The 16,524-nt window shown below is 39.0% G+C and overlaps 2 protein-coding genes across 2 annotated transcripts; one reads left to right on the forward strand and one right to left on the reverse strand.

Moving 5' to 3' along the window:
- Positions 1-553: 553 nt before the first annotated feature.
- On the reverse strand, positions 554-1,931 carry LOC127363081 (apolipoprotein D-like). Its single transcript, XM_051399548.1, has 4 exons — positions 1,691-1,931; positions 1,407-1,528; positions 1,027-1,115; positions 554-889 (listed from the first exon to the last, which is right to left on the reverse strand). The coding sequence occupies exons 1-4, from the start codon at positions 1,808-1,810 to the stop codon at positions 648-650; spliced, it is 573 nt and encodes a 190-aa protein (XP_051255508.1). The 5' UTR covers positions 1,811-1,931; the 3' UTR covers positions 554-647.
- Positions 1,932-7,201: 5,270 nt separating this feature from the next.
- On the forward strand, positions 7,202-16,115 carry samd7 (sterile alpha motif domain containing 7). The gene is made up of 9 exons (XM_051399385.1): positions 7,202-7,501; positions 11,855-11,989; positions 12,281-12,404; positions 12,694-12,818; positions 12,901-12,982; positions 13,200-13,876; positions 13,973-14,088; positions 14,174-14,284; positions 15,467-16,115. Exons 2-9 carry the CDS (start codon positions 11,887-11,889, stop codon positions 15,701-15,703), a joined length of 1,575 nt encoding a protein of 524 aa, XP_051255345.1. The 5' UTR covers positions 7,202-7,501; positions 11,855-11,886; the 3' UTR covers positions 15,704-16,115.
- Positions 16,116-16,524: the final 409 nt, after the last annotated feature.

The raw sequence follows: 16,524 nt of genomic DNA on the forward strand, positions 1-16,524 counted from the left end.
ATCAAATGTTTCTATACTGCTTATAAATGCTTAATAGGGGGGCTTAGAGTAAAGAAAGCCTCTGGCCAAAGTGCAAGAATATTTCAATAAAATATGAAGTTGCATAAGTACTGATTTATTTGAATGTGTGTCACCTTTTTCTTGTTCGATTTTTATTTTTGAGTTTGAGTATACACTTGTTGTGTGAGGTTAATGCATTTTTGTTCTCTTAACAGCTAAAAAAGAATAATCTTTAACTAATTATAGACAAAATATGCCACTTACATAGACTTTGTTTACAAGTGTAAATGGACGGAGAAGGATCCATTAAGGACTAATAATTTACAAATGAATGAAGGATGTAACAGCATATTAACTTTGCTGTTAAACATGCTTTTTAGACAAGTCATTAATGACTTTGTGAAACTATGCGTGTAAAACATTCTGGCTATCAGAGTCCAAACCCATTAAAGCCATTTTACAAAGAGAAACACATCAGCAGCACAGAAACAGATAATCAATTATGTTTATGTTAATATCAGACCACCACCACAAAAGACACCAAAACCTGAACTGCTGTTTAAATAAGTTTATTGCATTGACTTTACATGAGACATACAGACATTTACACCACACCGCAGTCTGTTTGCTGAACTACCTCAGTCTGTTTACTGGTTCATGGCACTGCAGTAAGCTGCATCCTGGTCGGTGGTGAGCAGCTTGTCCACTCTGACTCCGATGGCGGACAGGGTGCTGTGCAGCTCCTCCATGGTCGCCTCAGGCAGGGTGGGCTGCCTGCTCAGGATCCAGGCAAAGTCCACATGCAGCACACCGAGGTCGGTGCAGCTGTAGACCAGAGAGTAGTTGTCGTAGTCGGTGGACAGCACCCAGTAAGGGGCAGGGGGAGAGTCTGGAGGTGTAAAAGCACAAAACAATCATATCTGTGTTGACAGTTTTCAAAGTTTCTATGTCTACAGGATCGTGAAAGACAATGTTCACTGCAATTTAAAGTGTTGATACGGTTTGTAATAGATTACGGGTCCTTACTCTCAAAGAAGGAGACCACCAGCTTGGCAGGCTCAGAGGGGTCCTTGGCCATGGCAGAGCCGCTGATAGAGCTAATAGTCCCATCAGCACTTAAAGAAACAGTAAATACATACAATTATAAACAGACACCAACAGCAGAAACTAAACCATGTGAATCTGTTTAATGTCAGGTTTTAAATAATTAATTTTAATTTATTAGAAGGAATTATTCCTATTTGAAATGTATTGTTTGAGCTATCTACAAGAATTAGACTTTTTAGACAAATTTAAGCTGCACAAAACTTAAATTTGTAGCTTATAGACCACCTGTATGTTTAAGTTTTAGCACCCAAACTCTTCATAAGACATAGATTTTCATGAGATGTAGGCGGAGTACTCACAGCAGCTCCCTGTTGAGGACACCAACAACTCCAGGGCTCTTCAGGTTGTAGGTGGCAGTGCTGCACTCGCCCTTCTGGAAGGCATGTGGCAGTCTCTGGATATCATACCACGTACCAAGATACTGCACAGAGGAAGCACAAACGGACATAAGAGTGTGAAATTAAGATACAGAATCTTGAGGTATTGCCCATGAAGGTCTCTTTTGTTAACTTCTGGAAGTTAAAGGATATGAATATTTAATGCTGAATATATTAAAGTTTAAAAGAAAAGGTTTGATATTCACCTTAGCAGCATCAAAGTCACTCTGAACAGCAGGCTTCGGGCATCTTCCTGGCATGATGACCTGAGCGTTGGCTGCCAGAACGGACAGCAGAGTGAGGGAAATCACCTGGATGGCGTTCATCTTTTCTCCAAAAACATGTAGAGAACAAAAAAAGCTGTTCAGATATTCAGGTTTTTTTAATTATTTCATTTTTATTTTAACAAAACGAGGGACACCTGCCACATGATTACCTGTATTACTGGGTATAAGTGATGTTCTGAGTTTCGATGATGATTTTATAGATTACTGACGTGTCTTCTGCAGCCCCTCCTTCTCTATTTACATGTGAGGCTATTTTAAGAAAAACATGTGAGAATTGACACCTGTTCAAATGTTTTTTTTAAAGAGGCCTCTGACAGAAAAAGAGATGACTGACCGGTTAGTGAAAAAGTCAGATTACTTTAGCACCACTGACCATGACGACTGTTAGTAGAATTTAAATGTAAAGAGTGACAATTATATGATTATATTTAGGTGTTGGTTAGATGCTGTACAGTGAGTTTTCCTCAACGGACCCATTTTCTATCAGTGAGTAAACTGATGCGTAACAATAACAGTACAGCACAACTGATTAACTGTACATTGTGCTTAAATACAGTCTCACAAAACCTTTTTTTACCTTTTATTTAACCAGATAAATCAACTGAGAACCTCAGACGACCTGGTTTGAGAGGCAGCAACATGAGGCCAGTTGATACAACTATTAAAACATGCATACAGACATACAATATATACAGTATGTACAATATATACAGTGTGTACACAACATATATCTAAGTACTGTGTTCCAGAGATCAAAAGCAGGCGCAGTGATCAGAAACTAACGTGTGCACTGAATTATTGAAGGAAGGAAATGGAAGAGGCGAGTCTAGTTTTAACCTCACTGGATCAAACATGAATGGATCCAATGACACAGGTAACAACAACTCCAGTGATTCACATTCAGCCTCAACTATTGTACAAAGGCCCTGCTAATCATTTCATTTTTCCATTTTCAATTTTCTTTTCTTTTTCCTTTTTCTAATTTTCTTCAAAGCTCCTTGTAAAACATTTTCGCAGCAGGGTTTCTCTTCACCTCAGTTTAGGTGTTTGATCAGCCCACTTGAGACTGAGACCGTCACAGAGTAAGGTATTCTTTTATTGATGCAGACATGTGAAGAGTGCTTCTTCATCGGACTGAAGAGATTACCCTGCCTAAAGATATTATAGCTCAAGTGTCTCACTAAAAATGTGCTTTATTCCCTTTGATAAGAAAATAACAATTTAAACCTAGAATTGGTTTTATGACCCTCTGCCTTCAATCAGAAGCAGAATAAAAGTATTTTATGCATTTAGTTGTGATTAAATATATAAAAGAAACCACATATTTACTGTGTTTTTGCTGTGTCAGTGGGTGTTTCCTGACTGTAGTACAACTAGGATCTAAAGGCTTTTACAGTTATTTAAGGGATTCTTGATCCTGAAGAATCCTACTACCCAGGATCTCACGGTAATCAAGACCTAAACAAGATTTCCACCAAGCGCACAAGATGTAATGCTTCCACCTTTGAGGGATTACAGCTTTGGTACAGTTGTCATTCGCTGGGAAAGAATACAGGACATACAAGTGATCCGGACACCAGAATGTTACTGTAATCACAAGATGAATGGGACAATGTTTGCACTCAATCAGTTGAATTTATAGCCGGACCTGTTTCTGGAGGTTAAACCTGTTCTGATCCCTTCGCCTCGCTGTGACTCTATAATGCTGAGTCCAAACAAGACGGACAGAAATCCCTTATAAAAAGCTTACACCTTGGAAACTCTTAAATTAGCGGTTTAGATGTCCTAATGCTCCCGTCTTTTAATTCCTAAGTCCTTTATTAGTCTCTGTTCAGTAAAAAACATCAACCTACTTGTCTTCCCACACAGCTGCAGAAGCTCTCTGAGGAGATATATTCCTCCCCTTGTGATTATAACACAACTTAAAGGGAATAATATATTACACAAATCTTACTACAGCCACCACTTCTGTCACTACTGCTCGCTCCATAATTATACAGCTTGTACAACAACTAACAGCAGCAGTAACTATTAATAACATTAATAATATATTAGTTTATGGTCTGTACATCTGTATATATGTATATGTGTTTGCAGTTTAGAAAAGCTAAAGAGGTCAGTATGAGGTCAATTAGAAACTTGGTCAGCTCAGTATTGATTCTTTAATCACTAAATTTAGGGGTTGCTCATAAAAAACAAATATTGGTACCATGTCTCAATGTCATGTCTGTTGTTATTCTATAATAAATATCCATAAATCAATTTAGTAGTTTGTAGTTTGAGTTGTATTTATTTGCTTGAGTTAATATTATTACAAATTACAATGTAAATGTATGTACACAAAGAGGGAAAAGAGCTTATTGACTACCTCAAAACAATTCAAAACAAATTCACACTAATAAAGATATGTATACTGGATGACTCTCTATTGGAGTTATCTATGAATTAGGTCAAATTTGAGGTAGTTATTACTAGTAATAGTTAATCGAATAAGAAGACAGCATCATTGGTTGCAGTTTATCTTTAAATGTACACATTTCAGTTACCCTCAGTACTTAAAACAGTTTATGTTACATTTCTCCTCGAGCTATAAATCGGTAATAGAGAACTAGATGGTTCCTGCGGTCTGTAGGTCAATAGCTAAGAATCTCCCTCCAACTGGAATAATCCACCCATAAATAATCTTTGTATGTCATCTTACTCTAACTCTATGACTGACATCAATAATCTAATCTAACTGTTTTGTTTTTAGTCTCTGTGTGTTTTTGTTTGTTTTTCATCACATTTGGTTTAATTTATACTGTTGTTACTTAAATGTTTTGTGTAATTGTGTACTTTTGTCATTGCGGACCCCCTTGAAAACAAGATGGTACATCTCAAAGGGGTTATTCCTAATAAAGAATGTCCACAGTTAATCATGAATTAACCTGAAGTGCTAAATCAATAAAGAAGTATTAGTTGTAGTAGCATCATTATACAGAGGCACTCATACAAATAAAATACCAATGCAATAAAAGATTTTTGGTGCTCAAAGCAGTGATGCAGCTGCAACAATAGTACATAGATTAAACAGATGGGTTCAGTAACTATTTGAATCCATTCAAACATTAAAATGAATGAAAACATGCAGACAAGAAGAAGCTTCCCTCCAGAAAACAAAGCAGCAGGTTGCAGGAGAATGATACATCTTATTGAAGCTAATGGTCAGGCCACTACAAAGTACCAGCACAACACACCATGAATATATTATACAGCAGCATGGTGCCACTCCTGCCTGCTAAGAAAAAGAGGATGAGACTACTATAAGCACCTGATCAACACACCTGGATGACTGAAGAACTGGGAAGCTTCACCTTCAGCCACCAACACCATTTTTGTGTCTGTGTAATGGCGACATTATTGAGGGTAAAAGACTGAATGTGGCGTAATGGATCTCTCCTGCTAAAGGCTTATTGGTGGTGTAATGTGTTCAATGCACTGTAATGGTGTGGTGAGTGATTTACTGGCACACATTAGACCCCTCAGTGTCACAGTGTACCAAAGTAGCACTGTTGATGGCTAGGTGCGCCTCTTCATGTCTGCAATTTTGTCAGAGGGATAGCTGCAGAATAGTTCTCATCATTGGAGGATAATTTGACGAAAACAAGACAGAGACTTCAGTTTCCTCCAGTGTGCCAGCACAGTCTCCAGCCCTCAGCACAACATGGCATCTTTTAGTATGAGGTATGAAATAGGCAGTTAAAAGAATGATTGCACGCAAGATATAACTAACTCTTGATTAATATCCACCTGATGAAAGTGCACACACACTGGTACACAAAGCAACAGGCGTTTGCAGATTATAAACACACACACTGCATTCACACGAGACAACCGGCATCAATTGCTGCTCTGTGCGACTTTGTGCTACCTCACACTAAATGCTAATATCAGCAAGCTAACATGCTCACAATGATAATGCTAAGCAGGTTTAATGTTTGTGAAGGGTCCATCTTCAGCTCCTTGCAGGCGCAACAAACCATGCTATTATATGAATGAATAGAAACTGTTATTAAAGCAATTTTAGCTACTACTAAGCAAAGAAATAATGGTAACCTAGTCTGTGTGTTTGAGCCACTACAATATATGTATTTCAGCGCAAATAACAGTCTCAACAAAGATTGAGCGCAAACAAAAGGTGACTTCAGAAAATAAAACAATTTGAAAAACAAAATATATTTATTTTAGCAACTATTAAAGGTCCAGGTCGTAAAATACAGACGCCAGCAGTGTTCAGTTAGTTGCAATCCCCAACCTCACCACGAGATGCCATTAGATCCTCCTTTAAAACTGCTTTGCAAAAAAAAGGTAATATACAAACATATTACCCAAATTTAAAAAGTTAAATAAAATTAGGTTCATTGTCACGTTGTGCCAAGATTCAGGATTTCTCAACCAGAATTGTATTTAGTATGAACAAAGCTTTGACTCAGCAACTTACACCTTCATGTTGGGAAATAAAATATAATTGAACTCCAATCCAATTTATCAAAGCTACTTGGACACAGTGGCACTTCCTGTTGTGTGTCAACAAAGCAGGTCCTCTCCCGTATAACCCACTACAGAGTACCAGTGCCCACTGACTGTACCAGTTTATTAGGTACACATAGCTTAAACATAACACAGTCTAATATAGAAGTCCTGCAATAAATCCTACTTTTTTTAAGATTATTATGTTCAGTTTTTGTTGAAACAGTTTTAGAGAGAAGTATACAGCCCTATTGGAAGTTGCAGTTTGTGTGCTCTAACCCTAACCCTCCATTATAACCTTTGTGAATATAGGTATGGAGGTTTAAGCACCAGTTTTAGTCTGCTGTACGTATGTATGTACGTATAAACATCACTCAGCTCTCCAGCGGCTGTTTGCTGTAGAAGGAGATCGAAGCGACAACTCTTAGCCCACAAATTGTGAACTCCAGGCATTAAAGAAAACATAATTCAAAGAAGTGCAGGCCCATGCTGTCTGTAAGCGGTTGGTGAGCACAAACTGTCAGATTAAGAGGTCTGAGAGGATGATCCGGCCAATATTTAGTCGGCTTTCTAGCAAATTACCACCAAGCATGTTTGGGTCAACCCTTTGGCTCCCTGGGGAGTGCAATACTTCTGACACCCAAACTAGACATGATGAAAAACAAAAACAAGACTGATCTGTTGGATTTTTAAAGTCTAGAACCAGCATCATGTAGCGTCTCTGCATGTGGCCGCAGAGCAGTTAAGGAGGGGTTGGCCATTTTGCCACTGAAAAAGGAAGCTAAGCATTTAGGTGTCTTAACCATGGTCTAAAGTGCTAACAAGGGATTAGTGAGGTAAACGTTGAAAGAGGTTTAGCACTCCATGCTTAGGACCAGTGCTGCTTCAGTAATTACACATCAGTTGCAAGGTGCGGGAAGCAGTTGGATGGGAGATCATAGTGATGTCAGGACAGGGAGGGCTTACCACAGGAGATAAGGCCATCTAATGGAGATGAAATGAATCGGTATTTAAAAGGTCTTTTTTAGTTAAGGCAGTTAGCTGGCAGCAGACCGAGCTCAGACCAGTTGGCTGTTTAGTGGGAAGCTATTTAGTTGGAAGGGAAAACAGGGACAGTGGAGAGGCAGGTTCTGTGAGCTCTCCAAAGGTTTTTCTTTTGCCTTTTTTCCTGAATTACGACAAAACCAGTTCCAAGCTCTGCTCACTGGTGTGAACTTGAAGGTAAGTCCATTATAACTTCCTATTAAAGATTTCCCACTCTCCTCTTCCATTTTCCCCCATGCTTTTCTTCGTGACACATTTGTTTAGGTTGGTTTTTTTTTAGTTGTTGTAAGTCACATTTACTGCACAACATCTACTCAGAGTATATGATGCTTCAGTATGTGATCAGAAATTACAGTAACAACCTTAAAATCAATGCATGCAACTGAATATTTGCATTGCAATTTTAAAAACTGCAAAACTTTCACACGGTAAACCTTGTCATGCATAATGTAAGCAGTAAACTGTATAAAAGGCTGCTGATCCCTCAGTAAGTGATTAATCTAAAGGCCAATGCGATTAGAGGAACAACCTTGAAATCTGTATAATTAACCTAATAATTAGCCCAGATTCAGCAGCGAAATAAAAAATAATGCTAAATACACAACAAATTAGCCTGTAGTTTTTATCGACTGCAAATGTCTGCATTATACTGAATATTTCTAAATAGTCATTTATATTCATGTTTAATTTTATGCTTTCAATCACCATGTTTTTCAACACTTTGTCATGTGAGCTTATGACACCACAAGTAACTCTTAAATCAATACTACCTGCAACTCTCCACTTCTGACTCTCATAAAATCTAATCTGCAACTGACAGAACATACATGGGTTTAACATGTGTTTGTTGTGTGAAGGAGGATTAGGAAGGACCAGACAATACTTCTGTCTTGTCTGATATGACCTCCTCAGGGCTCCATCTAAGTCGTCAGCAATTTTTCCCTTTAATTCATTCTTGTAATGAGATTAACCAGGCAACAGCAAATCCAAGGAGTCCAATCCCCGGATTTGGCAGCTGTGGTGTGGCCCCTGTGTTAAGGAAATATGATAAAAGTTTTTTCGGGCTCACCTGTAATGAGAGTTTCACTCACAAAACGCAGAAAGCTTCTTGAAATTTCCGTTGCAAGATTCTGTCGCTACCAAAATAATTTTGTGCAAGGTCAAGTTTGAACATGTGCGTTAGAGCAGTTAAAGCTCAGGCTACAACTTCACTTAAGAGACTTAAAACAAAACCTAATCAAAGTGTTAGCTGTGATCGAACAGGCCTTACGAAGGATTCCTCCAAATGGCTCAAGTTCCCACAAGCCTGGCCCCACTTTGTGCCTCTCGTGTATTAACCGTTACACAGAGTCACAGGGCTGAAACAAATACCCGATTAACAACACATAACGCTGTTTTGAAGGTATTTACAGAATCATAAAAGATTTTTTGTGTTGTATATAGAGTCTCTGTTATGTAGTAGAGAGTGTTTTTGAATGTATGAGCTGCCACATTCATTATTTGCTGACGACTACCCTCCCGTCCATCAAAGACCACAATGGAAATAAGCATGCTGCTTTTCTTGTGTTATCCATTATATTTTTTTCATGTCATATCCTTTAGTGTCTCTATTATGAATAAACTAAATCAATCAATCAATCAATCTGCAGCTTGATAAAAAATTAACAATTTAAGTTGTGAACAAAGATGACTTGAAATGACGTCTCCGCCAGCTCAATTTGTACAGGAACACAATTAAAAATCCTATTATCAAAAATATTATCAGCAAAACCTTTTAAAGGTTTGTTGTTTTTAGCTTATGTTTTATATTTATGGCACTTTGTTACTTTGAACGTGTGCTTATGTTACCTGATGGCTATGTCATTGTTATGTTGGGTTTTTAAAACCTGACCAGGGACTACGGATGAAAATTAGCTTATTAGCTAACTCTGGTACATTTATATTAAAGTGTAAACTGCAGTGTTGATTAATGTGTGTTGTCCCTGGTAGGTAAATAAATAAATGTCCTGAGCTCACCCCTCAAGCTAAGTTCCTAACAATGCTTGTTGGTTATAAAGTCAACTCAGCTCATTGGTATATTCTGATGTTTCAAAAAGAGCGATAACAAAGGACATAGTGTTTGTCATTTGAAGGAAATAAGATAAATTAGATTTAATTGTATTTATCCTGAGGGACATTTCTGTGCATCAGTCGCAGTACAAAGTAGAAAAGAGTCCAAATATCTTAAGTGCAAATATATATAACTACGTATATACTTTCAATAATGTTTACAATATCCGTAATTTAAACAGGTTAACATGAATATTAAGTGGCTACAAAAAAAGTCTCACAAACAATCACAACTTGAGAAACATTTTTTAAAAAATCTTTGTTATTGTGCAACAGGCGGAATATTTCTTCATCCAGATGGTTAAAGGAGTCTTTGGGGAGTCTGGAAACATAAGAGTTTTTCAACAATTGCAGCTTATTATTTTTTAGGAAACTAGGAGGCTAGGATAGCTCTGTGACTCAAATGTAATGCACATGGGAGGCACAATCTGGTGCTAACACAGGCCCCTTATTTTCCTGAGGCAACAGCCTGTCATAGTTCGTGGTATTTTTGTCTGAGCAAAGGTTTTACTTGATGCACTGTTTCTCCAGAGGCTCAGGAATCTCATATTGCTTTACATTTTCATTATTTCACTTTCAGGATTTAATCATTAAGTATGTACGCTGTTCATCCACTCAAACTACAACACTAACAAAGTCCAATCATCTTGAAATACCTACGTTTACAGTAACACACGTGAAATCGTTCATTCCTAATTGAGAGAATGTGAAGGCGATAATACATTACACAAGACCCCGAGGCTCGGGGCTTAGTGCCCACTTAGGAATTACAGAGACATAAATGTTGAAATACATTTCTTCTCATTTGCTGATGCTAGCTGTTATGACATTGGCAGAGAAGTAGGCGGAGGCTGGGTGCATGTGTTCGCGCCACATAGCTCCACATAAACCGATTGCATCCCCAGATTTATCCCCAAGGTGTTTTTAGGACATCCTGGGAGCTAATGGAGGCTAATAGGCTTAGCACTTAGGGTGTATTGTCCGGGATGCTTACAGGCAAGGTTTGCTGAGGGTAAAACTCTAAACGTGCGGATTACCTCCAACACATCCCTTTAAAGTGCTGTATAGCCAGGACTTAGCTAATAGGATCCTGGGGGTAGCAGGGGCCTGGGAAGGTGGGGATGGGGGTTGGACGGGCCAGCAGGGCGGTCTGCAGGCAGGTCAGCAGATGTAGCTAGCAGACTGTTGCTGGACTAATAGGAGGATTACAGCCCTCAGATTAGATGGGCTTCAGAGGGAACTTGAGTGACTGTGGATAATGCACAAGGCCTCGGGGCAAATCTTATGGCAGCGTTTGTCTGGGGGAGGGGACGGAAGAAGAAATGTGGCGATGTACATGTGCACAGTTTGCACATGTGCTCACAAATTGACAAACATATTAATAAAATACAATTATGATCAATATAAACTAATAAAATATAATATAAAGAGGTGAATGGTGAACTTTTGGGCTGTGAAGATTCAGATTCATCTACCCAGAAGCATATTGCACCCCGGCACCGGATTAGTAGAACTGGATTATTGCGCTGTCGTTTACAGTATCATATTTTATAATGGGATTTCTGCAGTGTAGAAGGCTAATTGGAGGTGTCTAAGTCTATTGTGATTGTGTACACAAGCTGCTGGCTCAGCCAAGAACAATGTGGCCATTTGGAGTGTGTGCATGTGTGTGTGTATGAGTGTATGTGTGTGTGCTTTATGACTATACTCTACAAAATGTGCTTGCAAGGAGGGACAGATCAGGAAAAATACTTAAAAATAGAACTTTTTTTTTTTGCTGGTTTCCACAATTTATGGGGTCAGTATTAAGGTTAGGATTTGGATTTAGGTGTCAAATTTAAGTTTAGGATTAGGTTTACGATACGGTGAGGGTAAGGGTTAAGGTTGGTTTAAGATTATTGCTTAATACTAGGGTGGAGGTAGAGTAAGGATCAGAGGTTAGACAATGAATTTGGCGGTGTGTGCACAGATCCCATATTGGCAACTTGTTCCAGTCCTGCTTCTAGTGTTTTATATATATTTTTTCAGTTCTCAACAAAGATATTTAATTGTCACAGCTCATCTTAAAAAAAAACACCACAAACATTTTCTACAACAAAAATAAACAATCCTCTAGGCTCTTAAAATTATATTTTATTCATAGAGAAAATATTTTGCTTATGCTTTTTAAGTTTAACTAATTAACTAATGTTTTAGTGTAATTACATATTATTTTGGAAAATAGCACAGTAGCACAAAGTTCATCAACAGCTTTTTAATAGTAGATACTTGCTGCCCCCTAGTGGCAAAATATATGCAACCATGCATCCATCCAAGTTCAATTTTCTTTTAACTTCAAAGCTACAATATTGTCAGATTAGTTAGACACAGGCTCCAGTTTTGAGTTCTTGAATTGACCCTTTTTTTTCCAAACTTCTACAGCATTTGAGTGGAGGTCAAAGGTTGTGCGTGTCATGACCCCACGGGAGCAGCTGAGGAAGATGACAGCGCTGGGAGAGCAGGGATCTTTGGATGAGAAGCACTGGTACCGCCTGGTCAATGGCATGTCGGCTGGAGGTAAATGAAAACACAGTGGAGACAAAGCAACATAAACTAAATATTATATAAAAAATTACAACTTTAAATAGGTGCAGAGCTTAGACAATTAGGATGTGTATAAAGGTACATTTATAATCTTTTATATTAGATCCCAATCTGGAGCTCCAAGCGGGTTAAAACCAACTTCGTATTTATTCTAGTGAATTGTTACCTGCTGCAGTCTCCAGCTTTCACAGTCAGTGCATGTCTCAGGTATTGTGGCTAAACTTGCTTCCCACTGACCTGTGGTGCTCTTCTCTTCTCTTGCAGAGCTGAGGCAGAGACAAGAGCTGATAATGAGGAACCAGATGGCCATGGCTCCACAGATCCTTGCCCAGGGGCAGCAGAGGTTACAGGGGGTGCCAGCACAGTTCGAACCTCGCTTCATGGAGAGGTCTGTACCTGAATTTCCTATTAAAACTGAAACAGTAGCTCTCTGGTAAAGGGCACCCTTGGGCATTGTCAGTTACATGCACATTAAGTGAAGAAGACATAGTTACTCGGGATATGTAACTGATGCACTGTGCTGTCTGTTCTGTACAATGAAAATGTTTTTCTTGAGACCAAAATGCATCGCAGTTATTAACAAAATAAGATGCAATCAGCTGATTATCTGTCAATAAATGTTCAACCCTTTGATATCATGTCTAGATTACTGATTTCCCATGTGTTTCTATCTTCAGGGAGCTGGTTCCCCCGACTGAGATGGTATCCTCAGATGGCAGACAGATGCACATGGGACCTCACCTGGGTCCACCTCTACCCCCACATGCCAATGTCATGCCTGGGAGAGCGTTCCCTGGAGCAGGTGAGCATTGGCCTGAGAGAATTCCCAGCCTGTGTTAAGGAATGTGAACGAGCATTAACAGCCCCGTCTCTCTTTCTCTCAGGTGGGTATGGCTTTATGTCCTCGGAGCCCATGGAAACAGTTGCCCGGCGACAGGAGCTCATTCACAAGCAAAATATGGCCAGGTAGTTAGTGCAGACATCCCACCTACACACACGTCTGCATCACATTTTGCTGAGACATTTGATGCATTACCAGGATTTATTTAATCCCCTCTGCTTCAGTAACGCGTGATAACATGGTTCCATCATCATCATCATCATCATCATCATCATCATCATCATCATCATCATCATCATCACTGTTGTCTAATATTTGTCTCTAATATTTGCGTGTGCCCAGAATGGAGATGAATGCCATCCTGCATCAGAAGGAGCTGGAGAACGCCCACCAGAAGGGACTCATGGGAATTGATAGTTCCATGTCATACCCTTCAAACCCCATGGCGTTCAGAGGTCGTCAACGCATGCCAGACGGCCACGATGTCTTCGTCCACCGCCCCACCCTGGATGAACTGCACTCCAACAGCATACTCATGTCAGCCAGCCCTTACCCACCGATGAGCACGCTGCACAGAGAGAGGGGGCGCAGGGCCGGTAGGAGGCCGACCGCTCACAAGAACGTGGAGAGCCATGTGGTCAACCTGAAGGGCCAGAATGAAGATAAAAGTGTAGAGCAAAGCCCGGGAGCCACATCAGGGGAGGAGAAAGAAGTGGAGGCAAAGGGGGACATGGGAGAGGAGTGTGTCGCCAGTAAGACCCATCATCAAGCAAAAATAGACTCTGAGCTCGCCACAGGAAGCAGGAAGAACTACAAAGAGGGGGAGCCAGGCCTGCGTAAAGCCTGTGTGAACAGTCAAGATGGGTGCTCAGATGTGGCCAACAGCGGTACAAATGATAAAGACATATCCAACCAATGTTCAGCTTTCCAGGAGAAATTCATGTATCCCTCTGCTGGCGGAGCCCTCACAGGGATGCCTTACATGTTCCCAGTCCCTGGAAATGGTTTCCTTCCACCTGGTGGGTTTGAGGATCACTATCTGAACATTACAGTATAATTAAATGTAAGTGTATGTTACAGCGCCAATATATGATGCATGTCATTGTCTTTTCCAGGTCCGCCCAATCTCTTTCATAATGGTGAGGAGGTGTCCGAAGACATCAGGAAGTGGACAGTGAATGACGTTTACAACTTTATCAACAGTATACCCACATGTTCAGAATATGCTCAGGTGGGTTCCTGCAGTTTTCTGTAACTTTATTCTTTCTTTTTCTTTTACTTTGTTGTGTCTAACGTTATGTGACTTTGCCCTGCAGACGTTCAAAGACCACATGATTGATGGGGAGACGCTGCCGCTCCTGTCAGAGGAGCATCTACTGGACACACTGGGGCTCAAACTGGGACCAGCTCTCAAGATCCGCTCACAGGTAAGGACCGTAGACTCTGACAGGATATGTGCTACTTTAAAATAAATCTCAGGAATGCCTGTAAAACACAATAACGCCTCAATAAATATAACTTTTCTAAAGCTTTTATGGCCTTAGTTTGACTTTGATCAGAGATGTAGGTTTCTGAGTCTATGATCTATGTTGTTTTTTTTTTGTGGTTTTTATTTTACAGAGTTAAAAAAAATACATCCAAATGACACAAATTACAAATCATATTCAGTACCAGGGAGAGACATAAAACCCAATTTTACAGTTTTATAAAACACATTAACATACAGAAAATGATATGACTACATTAAAAGTGATGACAAACTAATAATAAGTATATATTAATATGTACATACAATAATTTGAAGAAATCAAGTCAATTTTATTCATAGAGCACAAAATCTCAAAACAAAAACTAGCTTTTAAATCAGTACAACATCCTCTATATTACTGTGTAAAATAACTTTTAACATGCAATATATGTGATTTGCGCAGAGTAAACATAAGTAACAATAGTATAATATATAATAATATAATATGGAGAATAAGAATGACAATATTTGGTACTTGTCATAGCAGTAAAAGCCCAGTTGTTACTAATAATATTAATGATGAGAGGGGTAAGTATGAAAGTGATGGTGGAGGATGAGGGGCTTTTGTTGGGAGGGGTATCTCTGCTCAACTCATTTTATTTTATTATCTTTATTATTATGGTTTTTATTTCTTATCCCTTCTTATTTTGTGCATTTAGATAGTTTATTATTCTGTCTGTTTGTCATTTTATTTACACTTCTGTGCCTATTACTTATTTCCTAATGACTCCAATGTCGCATGCACAAATGTACTGAATGTACAAACATATCTGCTCAATAAAAAATATGTTTGACAATAATATTCACATAAATTCTGTTCTATTCAAGTGTCTCAGTAAGATATGACAGTGAGCCAACATGCACAATACCCTAAAACTGAGGCAGCTAAATGGAATTCAGCCATCATTGATTTAATCATTTACATCTTATATTGACATGTCTGCTGTGAAAAAGGTCTATAGTATTGGGTATTAATGACTGTGACCATCCTCTGCAGCACCTCCTGTCCTCCACAGGTACATAATACCAGATGCAATATAATCACCTCTCTAATATGTGTCCACTCTTTATTCCTCCTCAGGTGTCGAGGCGTCTGGGCAACATGTTGTACATGATGAACCTGCCACTCTCCACCGCCACCCTGCAGGCCCCTCCAGAGAAGCCCGGGGACCGCTCACCGGAGACCGGCTCCCCTGTTAACTGCAACAGTGAGGAGATGATAGCGAGTCCAAGAGAGCCTGATGTCCTCAAATCCACAGAGCACCTTCACGACACAGAAAACAACTCCCCTCCATCTGCCAGCAGTGAGACGGCCTGATCAGTGCTGATAATGTGGACAGATCAAACCCACGAACCTCCTGCTGCCACAGATTTGTTTACATAATGATTAACTGGATTGAAGATGCTTTTTTTACTATTTGCTACCTGGGTGTTTAATGCACAGGTTCACACTAGCTCCAGGTGTCTGCTAAATATTTGTATTTTACATATATATTTACATATATTTTTAATAACAACTGTGGTGTGAAACTGATGTGGATTTTGAGTTATGAGACGAGAAGAAGGTCCAATTAAATTTTATTTTCTTCTTTTTAAACATATGATTGTAGCTTTAAACGTAATTATTTTTATAAGCTGCTAAGTGTCATTTCTCCAGTAGGCCAACATAAGGACCATAGAAATTATTTGGGAATGGTTTTATAATGGAATAATGAACTATCTGTTTTGGATTTGGTTTGATACCTTTTTGTGTTTGTTGGATTGTAAATAAAGTGTTTTTCTACATAGGAACCTGCTGTACTGTCTCCATGTCATGGTAAAGAATAAATGAGTTAGGATCAAGAATCATATATTTTATGAAAAAATAAAAATATATATAAAAGTCCTGAAAACAGGCTAAACCTATTACCTGTACCTGTAGCTCCTTTTTAAGGTCCACTGAGTGAAATAAGACAACTGAGCAAAATCTAATTTCTGATTAATACTGAATACATTTATTGTTTGTATAATAAGCTTCTTTAAATGCATCATCCTGTTTTAAAGGGGGTCCCGGCAAGTCATTACATTTAATTTACTATTGAGTGGTACGTACAGAAGAACATACACAGAAAATAATAAACAAAAACAATAACAAACAAA

Source organism: Dicentrarchus labrax, unplaced genomic scaffold, assembly GCF_905237075.1.
Source record: "Dicentrarchus labrax unplaced genomic scaffold, dlabrax2021, whole genome shotgun sequence".
Lineage (NCBI taxonomy): Eukaryota > Metazoa > Chordata > Actinopteri > Moronidae > Dicentrarchus > Dicentrarchus labrax.